Source organism: Panthera pardus, unplaced genomic scaffold, assembly GCF_024362965.1.
Source record: "Panthera pardus isolate Hobbes unplaced genomic scaffold, ASM2436296v1 HiC_scaffold_10, whole genome shotgun sequence".
Classification (NCBI taxonomy): domain Eukaryota; kingdom Metazoa; phylum Chordata; class Mammalia; order Carnivora; family Felidae; genus Panthera; species Panthera pardus.
The window spans coordinates 8078310-8098418 of record NW_026526655.1 but is presented as its reverse complement, the minus strand read 5'-3'; the positions used below and the strand labels follow the sequence as shown (position 1 = coordinate 8098418).

Genomic DNA, 20109 nt, shown 5'->3' with positions numbered 1-20109 from the left:
GTATATATATGGCCAATAATATACCATGAAAGAAAAGAAATGACCATTATCAATCTCTAACAACATAAAAAAGTGGAATGAAATTCCAACTTCTGTAAATAGAACCCCTGACGACATAGGGGTTCCCTGTGCACCATAAAATATTCAAATACCATATTGTATGGCTTTAATACACATATGTTAGCCCCAGATGAAAATAATTATACATAAAACATTCATGTGATAATAATCTTGGTTATCCTCTTATAATTGAGAAGAGCTATTTGGAGGATGATTTGAATAAATCAAGTCACTTAAAAAGCCACTCTAAGAAATTTGAATAAATGCCTTCTTTTCCCTTGAAAACATTTCCTCTAATAAGTACAAGAATTCAAAAGCATTCCATGGAACCAAGAGCTGTCTGAGTTCGGGAGATGGGGTGGGGAGGGAGTGGTCAATACCCAGTTTTGCTAGCTACCATTGAAGGTTTTATGTGCATGTGTCTCTAGCCATCTGAAAGGTGGATTTCATTTTATTTTAAGTAATCTCTACACCTGATGTTGGGCTCAAACTAATGACCCCAAGATCAAGAGTTGCATACTCTACCGACTGAGCCAGCCAGGTGCTCCTGAAAGACATATTTTTTTAGAGATTTTTTTTCCTTAATGTTTATTTATTTTTGTGTGAGAGAGACAGAGACAGAACATGATCAGGGGAGGAGCAGAGAGAGAGGGAGACACAGAATTTGAAGCAGGCTCCAGGCTCTGAGCTGTCAGCACAGAGCCCGACATGGGGCTGGAACTCACGAACTGCGAGATCATGACCTGAGTGGAAGTCAGACTCTTAACCCACTGAGCTCCCTGAAAAGCATATGTTAAACTAAAGGCTTAGGGCACCTGGCTGGCTGTTGGTAGAGAATGTGACTCTTTGATCTCAGAGCGGTGAGTCTGAGCCTCACACTGGGTGTGGAAATTACTCGAAAATAAATCTTAAAACAACAACAACAAAACACCTAAGGGCTTTTACTAGAAAGTCCTTAAACTTCCTCTGTTCACAGCATCCTTAGCGTGTCAGCAGTTTTTTCATAATGCAACTAAACCAAAATAAACAACACTTCTCTTTATTATGTAGTATATTAAATATTTATATCCTAACCTAGTTAGTAGCTGTCATATTATCTGGGAAAAAGAAAAGCCACATAAATTGCGAGAAAAAATACTTTTATTTTATTTGTAATCACAATGACTTACTGATGGGCTATGTGCCTGCTGAGCACCGCACAGCTTCTCAAACTTTGGAATCAGATTGGACACAACCACCCTCATTTCCTATTCACATTGATTTTTAAGGGGTGCTTACTTATCACCCAAACTTCCCAAAACTCGGTTTCTTAAAGATACCTCCTCGAAAAGAATGTAGCGTGGTGTAATGTGATGTTGAAACCGAACTGCCTTAGTTCATAGTGACCGGTGTACAACATATGTCCCAAATTGTTGCATTTCCTTTGAAAATTAAAATATCCTTTGGCACCCTTGTGAATTTGCTGAAGTGCCCTGGGGTGCCTCGGTGCACAGTTTGGGAACCAAATCTCTACTTTTCACTCCATTCCACTTCACCCCTCTGTTTTATTCAAAACTACAGCCAAAGATGCTAGTTTCAGACCCAATAAAAGCACCAAAAAAACCGCTAAGCAGATTATGTCTTCACTGTGAGGACTATTTTAACAGTGTATTTTGAAAGCTGCCAAAACAATTGCCTGCTCACCAGCAAGAAATTCTAAAAATAAACCATTCAATACAGAGGGATTGGCAACCAGACGCACATTTTGGGGCTCTTTTTGGCCGTGATGCGAAGGATAAATCAGAAGGGGAGGCAATGCAGTTGGCCCCACAGGCCCAGGTGGTTGTAGGAACCACAGCACGGGGAGCAGGGCTGGAAAAGATGTCTGTAAAGCTGGTCAATAGGCTGGTCTGAATTGTGGGGCGGCCCATTCTCCCCACTAACCTCCAGGGAGTGGTCATCAGCTCTGAAGTTCTCCTCCTTCCCTGCACCCGGGCGGATGTTTCTGCCTGCCAGTCCCACCCGAGCCTGGGGGGTGGTGGTGAAGGAAAGCAGGGACCTCTGTGGCCCGTTTTCTCCTCAGTTCTCCCCTCCACCCTGCACCAGGCTGCATGGGGCCGGTTCATGCCTCTCACAAGGAGGAGTCCCTTGTAGTAAATTAGAGAATCGTGGGTACCATACCGGGCTCTTGCTTTGTTGATAGTTTAGGGGACTTAAAACATCTTTTCGAGTAAAAGCCTGGCTGTCAAAGGCTGTTGGCTTGCTGGGGACTCATCCAGCCTGTTTTGGTGGTCAAAAGCTGAACGCCGTCTTCTGTTCCTTTTCACACCAGACTGATGCTGCCACTGCACTGTCCTATTTCTTCAGAGCATTGATCACTATCTGAAATTATTTGCTTCCTGTCTCCTCTCATTAGAATCTAATGGTAGGGACTTCCCTAGTCTTGTCCAGCAAGTACCTCCACCATTTAGAACAGTGGTTGGTATATAAAAAGTGCTCGATACATATGCGTGGAGTGAATGTGTAATGCTTAAAGGGTTTGCATATCGTATATTCTCGATATTCAAGAGCTAAAAAAGAAAGAAAGAAAACAAGAGAAAAGAAAAGAAAAGAAAGGAAAAGAAAAGAAAAGAAAAGAAAAGAAAAAAAAATCCACTAACAAACATTTTAGGGACAAGGTGGTTGGAAGCAAATGAAGAGTCTGAAAGGAGCTGAACTCCCAGAAAAGGGGCTCCCAGAATCCAGAAGAATCTCCAGATGTCAAAAGGATTAAAGGCAGGAGACAGAACAGGAAGGACCAGAAGGGGGCAGTGGCGTTCGAGTATGCACTGGAGGAGAGGAGGCCGGGGCCAGAGACAGACAGCAGTGGCTGAGGAGTGAATGCGAGGCAGGGAGTGGAAAGAAGGAGTGGAGACAATTCCAAGGAGTTTGCATCTGCAGAGAAAGAGAAGGATGCAGCAGGACTGAGGGAAAACGTTATTTTTAAAAACTTGGTTTTTAGGGTGACTTGAATACATTTTGAGGTTAAGAACTGAAGGACTCAGAGAAGAGGGCTTTGCTGATTTTTCTGAATTGTGTGTCATCTCTTCTTCCTTTTTAAATTTTCATCTTATTCATTTATTTTTTTAATCTCTCCTTCATTTCTTTTAAAGTTGTATTAAAAAAAATTTTTTTTAACGTTTATTTTTGAGACAGAGAGAGAGCATGAATGGGAGAGGGTCAGAGAGAGAGAGGGAGACACAGAATCCGACGCAGTCTCCAGGCTCTGAGCCGTCAGCACAGAGCCCGAAGCGGGGCTCAAACTCACGGACCGCGAGATCGTGACCCGAGCCGAAGTCGGACGCCCAACCGACCGAGCCACCCAGGCGCCCCTAAAGTTGTATTTGTTTTAAGGGGCTCAAACTCACAACCTCGAGATCAGGAGTTGCACGCTCTTCCGACTGAGCCAGCCAGGCGCCCCGATCTCTTCTTCCTTTAAATTCACCCGTGCTTCCCTTATGGCAGGCACTTCTTCCCGTCACGTCCCTCTACTAGAGGCACGTGAAAGGCAGGCCTGTGCCTCACACACGCATATATAGTAAGAGTATAAGTGTGACCTAACGTGGCCTTTGGTGGACTTGACTGCCTGCAACCCCTGCTTTTGCCCAACTGGGGCCAGACCCAGTGCTTCACCACACGCCCGCCACAGAAGTCCAAAAACACTGGCAAGGAACGCGGCGAACCTCAACCAGAGTTTTCTACATAGAAATCTATGTTTGAAAGGGTCTTCTAAGTTCTCCCACAGCTTTCTGCAAGGTCATCTGTCTTCTCCTCCCCTACCTACGCAGACTCTTCGGGTCCTCTTGATTGCCCGCAGCATCTGAATGCTGACCCTCTGCCTGCACAAGTCCGAACTGGGAGCGCCCTTTGTTCATCAAGCATGCTGCCCGGAGACTTTAGTTTATCTTACGGCCACCTGTGTGGCTGTACATGTTTCCTTCTCTAACTTTTCCTCAATGTCTCCACCAGTACTTCTCAAAGTATGGTCCACAGACCACCTGCATCAGAATCACCTGGGGTGTTCTAACAGGTGGATTTCTAGGCCCCGCGCCTACTGAATCAGAGTCTCTGGCAGGTACTTGTAAATGTTTGAGAACGAGTGGCTGTACGCTGTGCTATGCCTGGGCTGTATGCTCTCTTTCATAACGTTCTGTGGCCTTCGATGTACCCACGGACGGCCCAGCTCTGCAGGCATTCGGATCTGCACCCACTCTACCAAGGCGGACTTGAACCTACAAGGGCCTCGTCCCCGCAGCTCTGTCCTCTCCTTCTGCCTGTGCTCCCCGCTGCCCGTGCTCCTCTTCTCCTAGTCCACCACAGCTGCAGCCCCCCTCTGGGCCTGCTCCGGTCCCTCCTGCACGGTCCCTCTATCACACTGTCCCTGGAGTACACACTTTTTTGGCCTTAGTTGTTTCACGATAAGATGATCCACATTGCCTGAGCATACGCACTGTTGCCTGAGGAGATGGTAAGAGTCTAAGGAGGACTGGGCTGTAACTTTTTTTCTAAGAGCAGCTGGCAAAGAAGTGTGTCCCTGACAGTGAAGGAGGCTCTAAGCAGGTGGAGAAGCTTCCCTGGGATGGTCTTTTCTCCACCGGGAGGTGTCCAGTCCCCTGAGAGCCTTCCTTGATGGGGAGCAGATACAGTTTAGGAAAAGGAAAGGAGACGAGCTCTCACTCTGAGAAAAGAGATGGTATTTCCAGAAAGTAAAAGGAAACCTGGATTCATTGAACTTTGTTGTTGTTGTTTTAATCCAACCTTGGAATTTAAAAATTGGCTTTTGAAGACAACAGCCCTAATGTGAAGAATAGAATTACCACTGAAAGAGGGCAATAGTCTACTAAAAATGTACTTCTCTCCCCATCCACAGATGCAAACAGACCCTTCGGCAACAGACAGAAGGAGAGGAGGAATCTGGGAGCAGGGGCTACACCACAGAGGGCCCATCTCTTGGTGTAGTCTCCTCCCTCCGGCCTCAGACCTTACTACTGTGGGAACCGCAAAACTTTTAATTGTTGGTATTTTATAAAGGATAGTGAAAGCTACTGGGAGGTCAGAGTAAGTTCCTAAAAAAGATCCCTTCTCTCTCTCATGTCGGACTTGCAGGCAGTGCAGATATGATCGCTCTCTCCCACACCACACCGGTCACACCACCATTTGACTGGGTTTTGAGGCCTCCCAGCACCCCACCCCATCCCAGATGCATTCCCATCGTTCTCCACATGACTCGAAGGAGATTTTTTTTCTCCATTTTGTAACCTCTGTTCTCTCACTTAGGAATATAAGAGTCCCTACTCTGCCAAGGAAATCTCTTGAACAAATGTACATCATAAAGGTATGAAAAAAGTTAACAACAAACAAACAACGGGCGCATCTATGTTCTGGAAGAGAACCACTAAATATCATGTCTAAAAGACAAATGTTAAGGTCATGGGTCTTGTCTGGGTACGTTGTAACATTCTTGGAAAGCAGCAACTGAAGCAACAGGAACCGCAAGATCTATCAGTCGATCTCTGGAGTAAAACATAGTGGTGATCCTACGGTCTGATAAATGTCTTTCTTCCCATCATGGGGCCGAGTTCACGTTCCAGAAAAAGTAGAGATGAAAGCAGTGCCATGCTAAAGACTGTAGGAATATTTTAATTCATATGTTTTAATTCATTATGTAATAATAATATCAGTCTATTTTACAAGTTAGATGTATGAGAATGTATGAAATAGAAATGGTAGGAAAAAAACTAAACATAAGTCAGGAATATGAATTTTTCCAAAACCAGGGGCCAAAGGAAGATGTGTTGCCTGCAGGGCCCAAGGAGGAGGCAGGGAGGGGGTGGGAAGAGCATCCACTCTCGTGGTAAGCGTTTGTCCCTGTGTCACCGTGGGAAGGACTCAAGGCTCGCCTTCTACCCTGGTCTGGGGTTGGGAGTTTAGTCTGGTCAGTGGAAGATGGCAGCTTGGGAGGAAACAGCCATCTGGTTACCTACACAGAACCGGTCCCCTGGTGGCTGCAGGTGGGTTTTGCCATAGAGGGAATTAGGGGTGAAAGTGTCAAAAACCAAATGTGTGGAGGAAAAAAGTAAACAGTTTCCTCCTTTCCCCCCAAAACCCCAAATTCTTGAAATGCACACACATTCTTCTCTCAAACGTAGAAAAGTCTCACTCTGGATGTGCTTACAAGAAGATCGTCGTCAAAAAACTTTGTCTCTATGATAACATTCCCACTATAAGTAAGAAAAGAGGGCAAAAGAGTGAATGTGTTAGGCAACAGATTTCATTCTCACAAAGTGGTTTCAGTTTGGGTCTGCTGGGCTCAAGGACATGCACCCACCTAGAACCTTGGCTTGGGGACACTAAAATCTGTGTCTAAATGGGGTTAGAAGTCTAATGTGACATTTAACTTTCTGCAAGTTCAGAAAACAGAAGAGAGAGCATATCTTAATCCTTGATATATATAAAGCCCTTAGTAGAGGACTTTGCACACAGGGGTGCTTATAAAATGTGACTTTTTTTTTTTTTTTTTTTAAATAACTGACTTTTTGATATGCCTGGACACCTGCAGGCCTCAGGGGTCGTATCTTTCCCTACAACACCTACTGTGGTGGACAGCTGAGGGTTGGCCTTTCCTGCATCTGTTCTCATCACTTTGGGTAATAGCACTCTGCTCTTCTTTTGGGGACCCACACCATCTCCAGTCTGTGTCAGTCAAGTAGCCCCCGCTTCACCTGGCAAAGAGGTGGGCATAGGACATAATTTGGGCCAGTCAGACTCTCTCCCTAGAGCAGGATACTTCCTATGGCTGCTCCTGAAGGAAATCATCCACGGATTCCTGCCATCTGCATCTTTTGAGCTGCCCAGGTCTCAGGACACCCCACACCTTTCAGCTCTCTGTCCTATTAGCTGGAGTCAGTTTCTATGGCTTGCAGCCAAAGAACCCCAAATGATACACCTGTATCGCTGCACAGAGTGGAATTTCATTTTTCTTGGTGGGTATCTCAGTGTTTCCAAACCAAAGCACTCTTGAACCAAGTTAAGGGCAACAGAGGAACTGATTTTAGGTTCCAAAAAGTAAAATATGACTGAAATAACCTAGATATGTCATCATATACTTACTGGTTTTAGTACCTGAAAAAAATTGGGCCTGGTCAAGGAGGAGTCAAATGAAGGCTAATAAAATATAAAAAACGCCCTTCTATATACTACCCTGTACTTTTCCGGTGTAATTAATAGCCAGCAGATACATTTTTGCTGGTAATTAATTATAAAGTAGGTACATAAGAAACTCAAGATTTAAATGGCTAATAGAATATAAAAACACCTACTATTGTAATTAAAAATCTGTTAAGGACTTATAAACAACCTCTATATTCAGTGTGGCTTTCATCAAGGATCTGTTTAAAGGGACAATCCAATATTACACGATTATCTGTGTGAATAACCCACTACAACACAGTATTACTAAAACCTTTGAAAGACTAATACCTTTTTCTAAGAGAGAATGGTAAGTGGGCTGTTACTGACAGTGGTTTTGGACAAAGGACAAACTAATGATTCTTTGAGCAGGAAGCATAGCTATTAAAAGTGGTAAGCTAGTCTCTGAAAAACTGTAACCAAAGATTATCCTCTAAAACAAAATTAGACCTTTGACAGACTCCATTAAAGGCTATTCAAGAAACGTACAGAGTATCAGATGTTTGGTAGTCAGGAAAGTGAGCAAAGTAGCCTAGATTTAATATATAGCACATGCCAGTGTCCTTCCATATCATCTCATTTTGTCCCGACTACACCTCTGTGAGACAGAATTATTAATTCTATGTTTAGAGAGGAGAAAAATAAGGCCAGAGGTATTGTCCAAGATTGCACAGCTAGTCAGGGTTAATCAGGAATTTAGTCTAAATCTAAAGTTGTTTAGTCTAACCTAAAGTTGTGTATTTTTTCCATTTGATCACACTATCTTTTTCATATGACAGAAGTCAGTAACCTGTAAATCTGACTATCTCTGGATACTCTTTACCCTTATTTTCAACCCAGGTTGCCTGCTGACCAGTCCCCCCACTGCCTGGAACGCCTGCTTCTAGACACACTCCACAATCCCTGTGGTCTGCTCACTCACGTTAGCACGCTGGCAGGCATCATCTGGGACTCAGGCGCTGCCTCTATCAGGGACTGCCAGGTGTTTGTGGAGTTAGGGATCACAAAGCCAAACTCGAAGAACCATTCTGAAGGAAGAAGGAAAAGTGGGTAAGTGGGCGTCCCAGACAGTCTCAGGACTCTTTGTCCGCCCCCCTTTGGAGTGAGCCTCTTCTTACCCCAAGAACCATAAATGCAGCCGTCAGAAACCTCTGGAGCCAGAGCCATAAGAAAGGACACGGAAGCCCCCTCAGGCTGTCCTCTGAACCCACCAGAGGCTTGCTGCCTATGCTCCAGGGTCTAAAGCACTAGGACCAGTGGGCAGATACAGCATAAGCAAGGCTTTCTTAGAAGTAGGCAATAGGTAAATGGTAAAGAGAAGGACAGAATAGGCCTTCTACTTGGAATCTCGGCTCTAACACACATACGTGCACTCTTACAGTCCATGGTTAGAAAATCAGTGCAGAGTGGCCTTGCCAGTCAGATCTGCCTGAGACTGTATGGAGAGCGCCGTACCAGGCCCCAATCGGCTGCTTCCTCGTGACCTCGTTACAATTCACCAGTGACAAAGTAGACACCAACCCCAGGCCCACCAGGGTCAGAAACCCTTTTGTTGGGCTCAGTGCCCCTTGTCATCAGCTTTGTTTTTGTTTCTTTTTGCTGGGGGCCCCCAGTCTCGCGGGGTGTGGGAATCCTATCACAAATTGAGTTGCGAAATGAATGTTACCAAAGCAGTGCTTTAGTTCCCTGGATCTTGCCTTTTTTTCCCTGTCACCCTAAGTGTGGCTTCTAGGCACAAAGGCCACAGAATACCTTCTAGGCATTGCCCTTTGAAGTAAACTTTTTGCTCCAGGCGGAATTTTTCCATTTGCTCCGCTGAAGAGAAGTTCAATTCTCGAGACACTGCCTTGCACTTGAGGATTTTCTTGGGAACACGGGCTGGTAAAGAAAAAGAAATATTGAAGCCACCCTCAACGAAAATCACATACTATATGGTGCTTCAAGTTTCTGGGAGCTTTTTAGAGCTGATTTAGAGAACACATTATCTATGTTAAATTTCAGAGGATGCCTTGGTAACAGAATTATACTTTTTAATTTAGGCAGAGGTCCCCAATTGGTCAAGTGCATCTGACTGAAAGATCATCAAGAAACACAAGATACAGTGCATCTAAGGGCCTTCCCTAGCTGCTGTCATCAGGAAGTGGGCTGAACAGGCACCTTCTCTACTGTGTTCTGTTAGTTTTAACCCCTTAGTTTTTCTTTTATTTCAGGGGGATAAAAAGGCAAATTTTCTTTTGGAAAAAAAAACAACAAAGTTGAGATCTTGGTTTGTATCTTTAGGTATGTTCTGATGCTAAAATTTCAGCACAAAGTGGACTTTGGGAAGTGAGAGAAAGAACGATAGGAAAGGAACTAGGAGGTCCAACAACATGTGCTGTGCCTGCAGGGGCTTGCCCCCCATTAGGGTCTGCATTAATTCAGCTCCCTGATGCTTGGGCCCTGCTCCCGAAACACGAGAGCCCTGTGCAGATAAAGGGTTGGAGAGTACCTTCATGCTCCACACCGGGGACTGACAGGTCTTCTGTTCCTTGCCATAGTATCTTCCCTGTCTCAGCATCCCGGAGGTTCATCCAATTTCTGATCAAATATACTAAGGAAAAATAGTGCACTGAAAGTGACTCTTACTTGGTACTCTAGATGTGTTCTAGCTCTCAGATCTGTTCCTACTGACTCCTGTTTACTGTTTAGCAAGTTGGCCTATCTGCTAAGTGCCATGGAAGCAAATAAGAGTACAGGAGGGTCTAAAGGACATCCAAAGAAAGATTTTAGCAGAGACCCAGTGGAGATATTTTTATCTACAACATAAGAACCAAAGACCATATACACCTAGAAATTGCAAGAAAGTGGTAGAAAATAAATAGTGCAAAGTTAGAAAATTTCCAACAGAATCAGACCAGCCAAGATAAAAGACCTAAAGAGGGGTGCCTGAGTGGCTCAGTCAGTTAAGGGTCTGACTCTTGATTTCAGCTCAGGTCACAATCCTGGGATGGTGGGACTGAGCTTCGCACGAAGCGTAGAACTTGCTCGAGATTCGTTCTCTCTCTGCACCTTCTCTCCCTGCCCTTCTCCCCTGCTTGTGTGGTCTCAATAAATAAATAAACAGACCTAAAGAAAAAGATAAGACAGGTATACCAGTACACACGCAGACCACCCCACCCCACAGTGAGGCTCACAGCCCGTAAGTTTTACTCACAAGTCCAGAGCTCTCACGCACCTGTTTAGTGGCCTGCTCTTAAATATCAGAAAATAGCCAAGGATCACCAGAAATTGAGGAAAGCATTTACTATGAAAGATAGACCAAAATAGGGAGAAAAAAGCAACTCAGAGGAAAAAAGAGAATATACAGGAAGATACAAACTTTAAAAAAGATACATTAAAAACAAACAAAACGGCCAGAGATAACATAACCCTTACGGTCGCTAAAAATTATATACAATAGAATTTTGTATATTTTGGTGATTTTCTCTGGCTCAAGCTTACAATTTTTTTTAAATTTATTTATTTTGAAAGAGAGCGAGAGAGAGAGAGCACTGGAGGGATGGAGAGAGAGAGAGAATCCCAAGCACAGGCTAGAACTCACGAACCGTGAGATCATGACCTGAGCCGAAACAGAGCCAGACCCTTAACCAACTGAGCTACCCAGGCACCCCAAGCTTACAAATTTTGAGGCTAGTCGATTGACAATCTCTTTTTGTCATAAAATGCCTTCAAGTAATTATATTTTCTAGTTTCTGTATTGTTCATCATACAATAAATGAGTCAGTAATAAATAGCAATGAAAAAAAGAACATTCAGAAAAATGTTAGAAATAATGTTAGAAAAAAATATTTTGTTTATTCATTCACATTTAAAAATGTTTCTTTTTGAGAGAGACAGAGAGAAAGCATGAGTGGGGGAAGGGCAAAGAGAGGGAGAAAGAGGATCCGGAGCGGGCTCTGCACTGACAGCAGAGAGCTCGACATGGAGCTTGAATTCACAAACCACAAGATCATGACCTGAGTTGAAGTGTCTGACTTCAACTTCAAGCCACCCAGGCGCCCCAGAAAAATACACATTTTGATAGCAGAACCAAACAACTCAATGTAAGGGTTGGAAGACAAAGTTGAGGAACTCTTTCAGAAAGAAAAATAAAAAGCCACAATGATAGAACACAGGAGAGTAAAGATACAAAAACTGGGTATCAGTCTAAGAGGTCCAACATCTAAATAACAGCAGTTCAAGAAAGACAGAAGAGAAAGACCAAGAGAAAGTCATGAATGAGTTAATTCACAAAAATGTCCCAGATTGAAAGGGTCCAGCAAGTGCCCAAGTCACATCAGAGAGAATCTGCAGAACATCAATGTTAGAGAGAAGCTTTCAGAGGGAAAACAAGCTGTCACATAAAAGGTCAGAATCAGAATGGGAAAAAAAGAATCAGAATGAATTACACTTTTCAACAGGGACTCTGAAGGATAGAGGAAAAAAAAAAATGAAGCAGTGACTTTAAAATTCTCAGGGAAATTCCTGGAACTAAAAAAAGATTTACTTTCTCAAGAAACTAATGGTAATACGCTATTTCAAAGTAACAGGTGAAGACTAAGGAAGAGAACAATATTGAATCCAGGAAGCAAGGGATCTGAAACAAGGTACAGGTGAAGGTCCTCAAATGATTGTGAAAGAGACCCCAGAACAACAGCTCCTCAGTGGGTCTGGAGGGCAACTGGTCAAGGGTCCAGACAAGAACAGGTCAGAATGCTTAGGGAGAGGGGTGCCTGGGTGGCTCAGTCGGTAAAGCATCTGACTTTGGCTCAGGTCATGATCTCATGGTTCATGGGTTCAAGCCCTGCGTTGGGCTCTGTGCTGACAGCTCAGAGACTGGAGCCTGCTTGGGATTCTGTGTCTCTCTCTCTCTCTGCCCCTCCCCCACTCATGCTCTGACTCTCCCCTCTCAAAAATAAATATACGTGTAAAAAAAAAAAAAGAATGCCTAGGGAGAGATTAAGAAATTCATTGAATATCTGATGTGTTTATATGGGAAGATTCCTACAATTAGGGGAGATTTGGGGGTTAAATTTGTGAGAAGCACAGAAAATCTAAGCAAATAAATAAAAAACCAAGACAGTAATTATCACCAGGGAAAAACCAAAGGTAGTATTGGAAGAAAAGAGTAGTTATAGTTGACTACACGGCTTCATCGCAAAAATGTTCACATAGTCATAATAATAAAGACACAGGCTGTGGACCCAATACCGCTATCCCACGAGGCTGGGGGAAGGAGAGCATGTATGTGTGCTCAGGCAGAAGTGCCGGGAAAGAGTAAAACTCATTTTCCAGAGTGGGAAGTTGATAAACAATGTCTAAAATGGAAACACTAAGACATAGCCACAGTGTGCAACTCAGAAATATGAAGACAAATACCAAATAAATCAGCCAGAAATTGAAAACAGTTTTCTCCGGGGAGTAGAAAACAGGAGTCAGAGGGCACAGAACTCTGCTCATCATGCAAAACCAGGTAGAACTAGGACACTGAGCAACGCACACACACAACTGTGACAAAGATGGACTAAACTTACGAAGATAGTCCTGAGGTGTTGTGTTTTTTTTCACAATGGACAAATAATTACAGAAAAAGAAAATTAATATTATCTATCCAGAGAGGCTAAGTCTGAGAAAAATCGTTCATATTTGTAAAGAGACTGAGCTTCAGCTAAATACAGGTGATAGGGTTTGGTTTGCAGGTCTTGTGTTTTCTTTTTCTGCCGTCTAGCAACCAAACCCTCTTCCCAACAGCACCCTGCAGCCTCCATGCCCTCGTGGGAGACAGCCACTGCTCGGCGGTACTGTAACTAGCAGACCCAAATCCTTCTCTCGGGAGCCTGGAACAGCGGGAGGCAAGCACATGGCCTAGGCTTGGACGCCTGGGCACCAGTTCGAGGGCCCAGTCACACAAGGGTTTGAGGAAAAGGCGGCCGTTCTTCAGAACGGGGCAGCAGGTAGTGCTAAGCCAACCTTTCCTGCCGTGTGGCTGTTGCTGCAGGTTCTGGTCCGACTGCCAGTCAGTTCTGAAACCCCAGGGAGCCTTTGGCCTTTCCCACTGTTTGGGCAGCTTGCGGTGTTGAACCCCAAGCGGCACAGCTGGTTAGCATCACTATGCACGTAATGGTACATTTAACCCTCTGGAGAGATTCTTTCTAGGTTTTGCTGCGGTAAGAGAGAAGTCACAAAAGGTAGCCAGGGGTTATCCAGTAGAGTGCCTTGAATGTGAGGGGTACCCAGCCTCCTGGGCCCTCCATTTGCCTGTGCACTATACCCCCACCCTCCCACATGAACCTACCACTGCTGTGCTACTCTCCTCTCGGTGTGTGCAATCCTAACCACGTCTCCTTGTATGCTCATTGTATCATCAGATACTGCTGCTCTTATACACCTATGTGGTGTTCTCTTCCCTGCTTCATATTTTGAAATTCCACTTTATTTTTAATGTTTATATGTTTATTTGGAGAGGAGAGTGAGAGAGAGTGGGGGTGGGGGGGAAGGGCAGAGAGAGAGTCCCAAGTAGGCTCTGTGCTGTCAGCACTAAGTCCAATACAGGGCTAGATCTCAGGGACCCTGAGTTCATGACCTGAGCCAGAACCAAGAGTCGGATGCTTAACTGACCGAGCCATCCAGGCATCCCTGAAATTCCACTTTTTTTTAAAACAACTAAATTCAAAAGCAAGTCAAAAGTATACATACTTATTAGATCACTTTGTTGTTTTTTTTTTTAAAGTAGGTCCTACACCCAATGTGGGGCTTGACCTCATCATCCCAAGATCAAGAGTCAAATGGTCTACTAACTGAGCCAGCCAGATGCCCCTAGATCACGCATTAAAATTCCAATTACTACAAATACACTTATGTATTCTGGGGTCTCCATATATTGAGAGAAAGCTTCCCCAACTGGAGAAACGAAACAATGTATCCTATCGCTCTGTCCAGCAAGGCCACTCTTGAGCTCAGATCTAAACAGAACTGCCTTAGACATTTAAGCCCAAGGTTTTCAGAAGACACGGTACTCATTTAACCTATCGTATACATGCTTTTCATTCTTTCTCTTCAGATAGACACGTGTACCAATATAGCTACGTTGGACACCAGATTTTCTTCAATTAAACGACAATACTAAAATTATTCTTCAAGTTTCAGGCTCACACACAAGTGGAGCTTTCTAGCAAAACTGCAAGAAAAGCCTGGGAACAGGGGCTCCCTTCATAAAGCAACAGCTAGATCAGACCTAGCAGTTTTCAGAAAAAGCATTATTGCTGCTTGCCCAGGTCAGCAAAGAAAAGCCTGGCACCAGAACTTACTCTTCGGTCTATTAGAGGATAGAAAGAAAATGAGTGTTCTCTCCGGTAATTAGTGGATAGTGAATTTAAGCTTCCTCCATTTTATAGCAAGGGAGATAAGCTGCTAAAAATATATGGCTTATCTCCCTAACATAAGCACCTCTTCTCTTTATAAATAATCAATTTAAGAACTTTAATTATCTTTTTGGGAAATAGATTAAAAAAATATTTTGGCTAGTTCAACAACTAGGCATTTCCTACGTGTACCTTAGTCTGGAAACCTATCAGTGTCTATGTCATGTGCTTCACTTTATAATCCTAAGAAAACCTGTAAGACTTTACCCTCAATAAGTCACACAAAATGAGAGAAATACATACAGAGTTCCATCCAGTGATGTTGGGGTGGAGGCTGCTTAGAACCCCTCCAAGTTCTGTAAGTCAGAGGTACAAAGGAATACTCTTTAATTCATGGCAGAGATGCAGCCATTTGGGAACAGCTTTATAAATCATAAAAATACAAATCCATAACAGCCCAATAGCAAAAATAAATAAATATTATTATTATTATTTAATGTTGATCTACTTTTGAAAGAGAGAGAGCACAAGTGGGGGAGGGGCAGAGAGAGAGAGGGAGACAGAATCTGAACTGAGAGCAGAGCCTGATGCGGGGCCTGAATTCATGAAGAGCGAGATCATGACCTGAGCTGAAGTCGGAAGCTCCACGGACTGAGCCACCCAGGTGCCCCAGAAATAAAAATTATTAAGGTAGGTATCTTAAAATAATAACAGTGACAAAAGATGGTCCTCAAAAGAAGCAGCATATTTGGCTAAAAATGCTGGGAATGAAAGGCAAGCTTTGATGGCTGATCATCTGGCTGAAAACATTTTTAACAGCTTTTTGCTAACTAGATTTTTCAGAGAAAAAGAGCCTGAGTTTTAAGACTCAAAGGTCAAGTCACTTCCAATCTTGAGAGAGGAGAGGATTAGGCAGACAGGCTTTAAGGAGGGGGGCTGGAGGACTATTTATAAATACCACCTTCTGGGTCAGCCAGGTCTTTTCTCATTTAAAAGCTCCCAGGTGATTTATACCCAAGATGAGCACAAAGGAACACTCCTTTACTATGGGAAGCCTCTCTCAGAGAGCTGTTCCTGGTAGCTTATTTGGAACCAGGCAGACAAAAGTAGCACTCTCATATGTAAGAGCATCTTAAAAATAAGCTTCGGCCTGGAAACAATAAGCTCCAGAAAAAAAAAAAAAAAAAATCAATAGATGGTAAAGTGTCCAGCCTTTTAGGAAAGGTAAAAAAGGAAGTATAAACTAAGATAAACATGGAAGAGTGAGAGTCACTTGGCTCAACACAGAAGGTTACATAAGTCCTCTTATGTTTTAAATAGCTGTGACCTGGTATGATTTCGATCCAGTGCGGGAGCTGAGGACAGACCTGAGGTAGAGAAGACAGCCAGGGAGGTGGTGGCGGAGTGGGAAGTGAAGGCTTGGGGGCTGGAAGAAACTAGTCAGGTGAATGAGGTACTAGGTAAATTTCCTTGAGATGTGAATGAAGGAACTGGGATAAAAGAATTTAAAATATTTAGTGACAATCATCTAGAAGCATTTTGGAATGAGTACTGGCTCTTGCTTAGTTTTAAATGGAAATGGTCAACCTCAATTTTTACATATTAAACGGAACAGATACATGGCAGTACCTCACTGGCCAGTTGAGAGGAGAGACAAGAGGGAGATTAGGGGAGGGGGAGAAGGGGAGAGGAGGAATGGGGAAGGCAAAAAGGGGAAAGAGGAAAGAAACAGAACACATAAACACACAGAGAGGCATACACAACAGATGGAGTGAAAGAAAAAAGATACTGAGAAAGAGGCAAATAGAAATGCCCACATGTAACTGATAACCAAGAGACAGGCCCAGAACAGATGGGAACAATAAGGAAGAAGTTCAGAGATGAGATTCTAGTTTTTCCTGCTTCAATCGTGTATTGTAGAGTTGTCTTGGTTAGTGGCTTTCATACAATGATTTGAAATTGATGGGTAGGTTGACTGCCTCCCTGAAAATGTTAATTGGCTGATTCATAGATTCCTGTAATTTGTCATCCAAACTTGTACTTTTGAGAATGAAAGAGGGTGCTAGCTGGACAGCACACTTAAATGAGTTGGTTCATGTAAGGTGCTTAGAACAGTGCCCGGGCATTTAGTGAACAGAGTGTTGTTACAAATTCATTATCATCCCCTACCTAGTCTCCTGATGGTTTTCCTTGCTTCCATTCTTGCCTCCTCTTTCAATCCATACTCCTCACAGAAGGCAGTTTCTTAAAAACTGTGAATTAGACGGCAATCCCTTGTTTTCCTTTGCACTTAAAAACAAAACTCAAGTCCTTTCCATGGTTTGCAAGTTCCCCAGTTGCCACGTTCCAGTCATAAGTCTCCTTTCTTCAACACGCTAGTGTCTTCTGCTCACGATGTCACCTGAGTGCTCTTGCCCTTACTCTTCACACCCCCACACTCTTGGGACCACTCAGTCTACAGTGATCTCTGAATCTAGATTTGCTGCCTCCTAAGTTGGCCCCCCTCCTTCTGTGCCCCCATGCCAACCCTGACCACAACCTGGCTTCCCCTGAGCAGTCTGTGCTATCTCCATTTCCCCTGAGAGGAGACTAAATACCACTTCACCTTTGCTGTATTACTTTCCTGGTCAAAGACCTTCAAAGGATCCTCACAGACTGATCCAGGTCTCTCCATATATCTGATTTCAAACTATTCTTCTTCTTCTTCTTCTTCTTTTTTTTTTTTTTTTTTTAGTGTTTATTTTTTAGAGAGAGAGAGTGTAAGCTGGGGAGGGGCAGGGAGAGAGAGAGAGGGAGACAGAATCCGAAGCAGCCTTCAAGCTGTCAGCATAGAGCCTGATGCGGGGCTCGAACTCACGAACTGTGAGATCATGACCTGAGCCGAAGTCAGACACCCAAACGACTGAGCCACCCAGGCATCCCCCCCGCTTCTTTATTTATTTTGAGAGAGAGAGAGCGAGCACATAAGCAGGACAGAGAGAATGGGAAAGAGAGAGTCCCAAGAAGGCTCTGTGCTGTCAGCGTGGAGCCCTACTTGGGGCTCCATCTCACAAACCATGAGATCATGACCTGAGCCGAAGTCAGGAGTTGGATGCTTCAATGAGCCACCAAGGTGCCCCCAAACTATCATTCATTCGCTAAGTACTTATTAACAACTTCCTATGTGCCAGGTATTGACATCAAAGTTGCATGTAAAAAATTTGGGCAATACGGTTTCATAAAAAGTGACAGACATATAAAGCACAATATTTTTATATCTGTACATTATTTTATAAATTTATGGTGTTAGAGAAGTAAAATATATATTTGTCTATTCCACTCACATCACTTTAAAAAATATTTATTCATTGGAATGGTAAAAGATTGCCTTATATTCACGGTCACCTTATATTTGGGCATTATTCTACTAATTTTGTGGATTTCCTCTATATATATGGCCAAAAAACTTATTTATTCATGCCCTTCAAAACAACTCATACTCAAGCTGGATAATTCCCAGTGATACTGAGATAACGCTCTAATGATATTAACTCAGATCCTGATTACTCATCTAGGGATGGAAGATCTGTATCATTTCAATTCCTAACAATTCACCAGGAAGGGAACTGGTTTATCAAGTGTTATTCTGTTCTAGCTCTTTTTAAGAAGTAAACTGTTTTAGATTTACAGAAAGGCTATAAAATAGCACCGTTCTCATACACCCCCACACCTAGTTCCCCTATTAGAGACAGATTTGCCACAACTAATGAGCTAACATGGATACACTATCAGTAACTAAAGCCTACAGTTTGTTCAGATTTCCTTAGTTTTAATCTAGTGTCCTTTTTCTGTCCCAGGATCTGGTCCAGGATCCCACATTACATTTAGTTGTCATGTCTCCTGAAGCTCCTCTGGGCTATGAGAGTTTCTCAGACTTCCTTTGTTTTTGATGACCTTGACCGTGTTTAGTACTGGTCAGGTATTTTCTGGGTGTCTGTCAATCAGGGTTTGTCTGATGTTTTTCTCCTGATGAGGCTGGAGCTGTGGGTTTTCAGGAGGAAGACCCACTGAGGTAAAATGCCATCTTCATCCCATCACGTCATGGCTACGTACTATCCACGTGACTTATTACTGTTGATGTTGATCTTGATCACCTGGCTGAGGTGGTGCTTGTCGTTTCTCCACTGTAAATATACTTTTCCCCTCCTTTCCACGTTGTATTCTTGGAAGGAAGTCACTATATGCAGCCCAAACTAATGAGTGGGGAGTTCTCCATCTCCTTGAGGTAAGAATAACTATATGAGTTATTTGGAATTTTGCAGTAGAGATCGGTCTCTTCTATTTTTTAAAGTAGGCTTCACACCCATTGTGGAGCCCAATGTGGGGCTTGAACTCATGACCCTGAGACGAAGACCTGAGCTGAGACTGAGTCACTTAGCTGACTGAGTCACCCCTCCCATTTTTGATTCAATTATTTATTTATATCAGGCCATTTGTTTATTATCAAATGACTGTGCTCTGATCCCTAAATTTTTATCTCCCAACATGAAAATATTTCAACACTAAGCAATCTGCTTAAGAATATTTAGTTAAGATGCTCATCTATACAGGTGCCTGGGTGGCTCAGCAGGTTGAGCATCTGACTTCGGCTCAGGTTCATGAGTTTGAACCCCATGTTGGGCTCTCTGCTGTCAGTGTGGAGCCTGCTTTGGAAACTCTGTCTCCCTCCCTCTGTCCCTCCCTTGCTCACTTGTGTAAGCATGCATGTGCTCTCTCAAAAATAAACAAACATAAAAAAATTAAAAAAAAAAAAAGCTCACTTATAAGTCTCAGGGATTCATTTGGGCTGTGGGAGGAAGAGAGAGACCACAGGATATATTAGCATATAGTTATAAGGCAAGGCTGAGAGAGGGGAAAATAAAAATTGGTTTGGAGCAAAACACCTGGGTTGGAGTTGTTTCTATTGCATAATAGCTGTGATCTTAGATAAGTCTTTTAACTTACAAGAGTTTTAGTTTATAAACCACAGATAATACCAAAGCCTTAAGGTTATTGCAGCATTATATGAAATGCCTACAAAAATGGTTTATACATTGTAAAACATGATGCAAATGTTGGACATTATTATATCATTATTATTCAGGACTGGAAAAAGCAAAAAAACTTGATGAAGTAACTTTTTACAAGCTATTTCAAATTCTCTAATAAAAGCACATATTATCTTGGGCACCAGGTGGCTCAGTCGGTTGAGCATCTGATTCTTGATGTCAGCTTGGGTCATAATTCCAGGGTGGTGGGATCAAGCCCCATGTAGGGTTCTGAACTGAGCATGAAGCATGCTTGGGATTTTTTCTCTCTCCCTCTACCCCCACTCTCCTGCTTGGGCTCTCTCCCACAAAAAAAAAAAAAAAAAAAAAAAGTAAAGAAAAAAGAAAGGAACATATTATCTTAGATACTCTATAATTTTCAATAAGGGAAAAGTCAC

The 20109-nt window shown here is 43.1% G+C and overlaps 1 protein-coding gene across 1 annotated transcript in view; it reads right to left on the bottom strand.

Annotated features, from left to right (window-relative positions):
- Nucleotides 1-1182: 1182 nt before the first annotated feature.
- PDE6D (phosphodiesterase 6D) overlaps nucleotides 1183-20109 on the bottom strand; it is a 56666-nt gene continuing 37739 nt past the window's right edge. The window contains exons 3-6 of the mRNA XM_019445578.2: nucleotides 9755-9843; nucleotides 9019-9144; nucleotides 8189-8294; nucleotides 1183-6299 (exon numbers count right to left, since the gene is read on the bottom strand). Of these exons, the coding sequence (XP_019301123.2) occupies nucleotides 6218-6299; nucleotides 8189-8294; nucleotides 9019-9144; nucleotides 9755-9843 (403 nt within the window). The 3' untranslated portion in view covers nucleotides 1183-6217. The remainder of the gene's footprint in view (nucleotides 6300-8188; nucleotides 8295-9018; nucleotides 9145-9754; nucleotides 9844-20109) is intronic.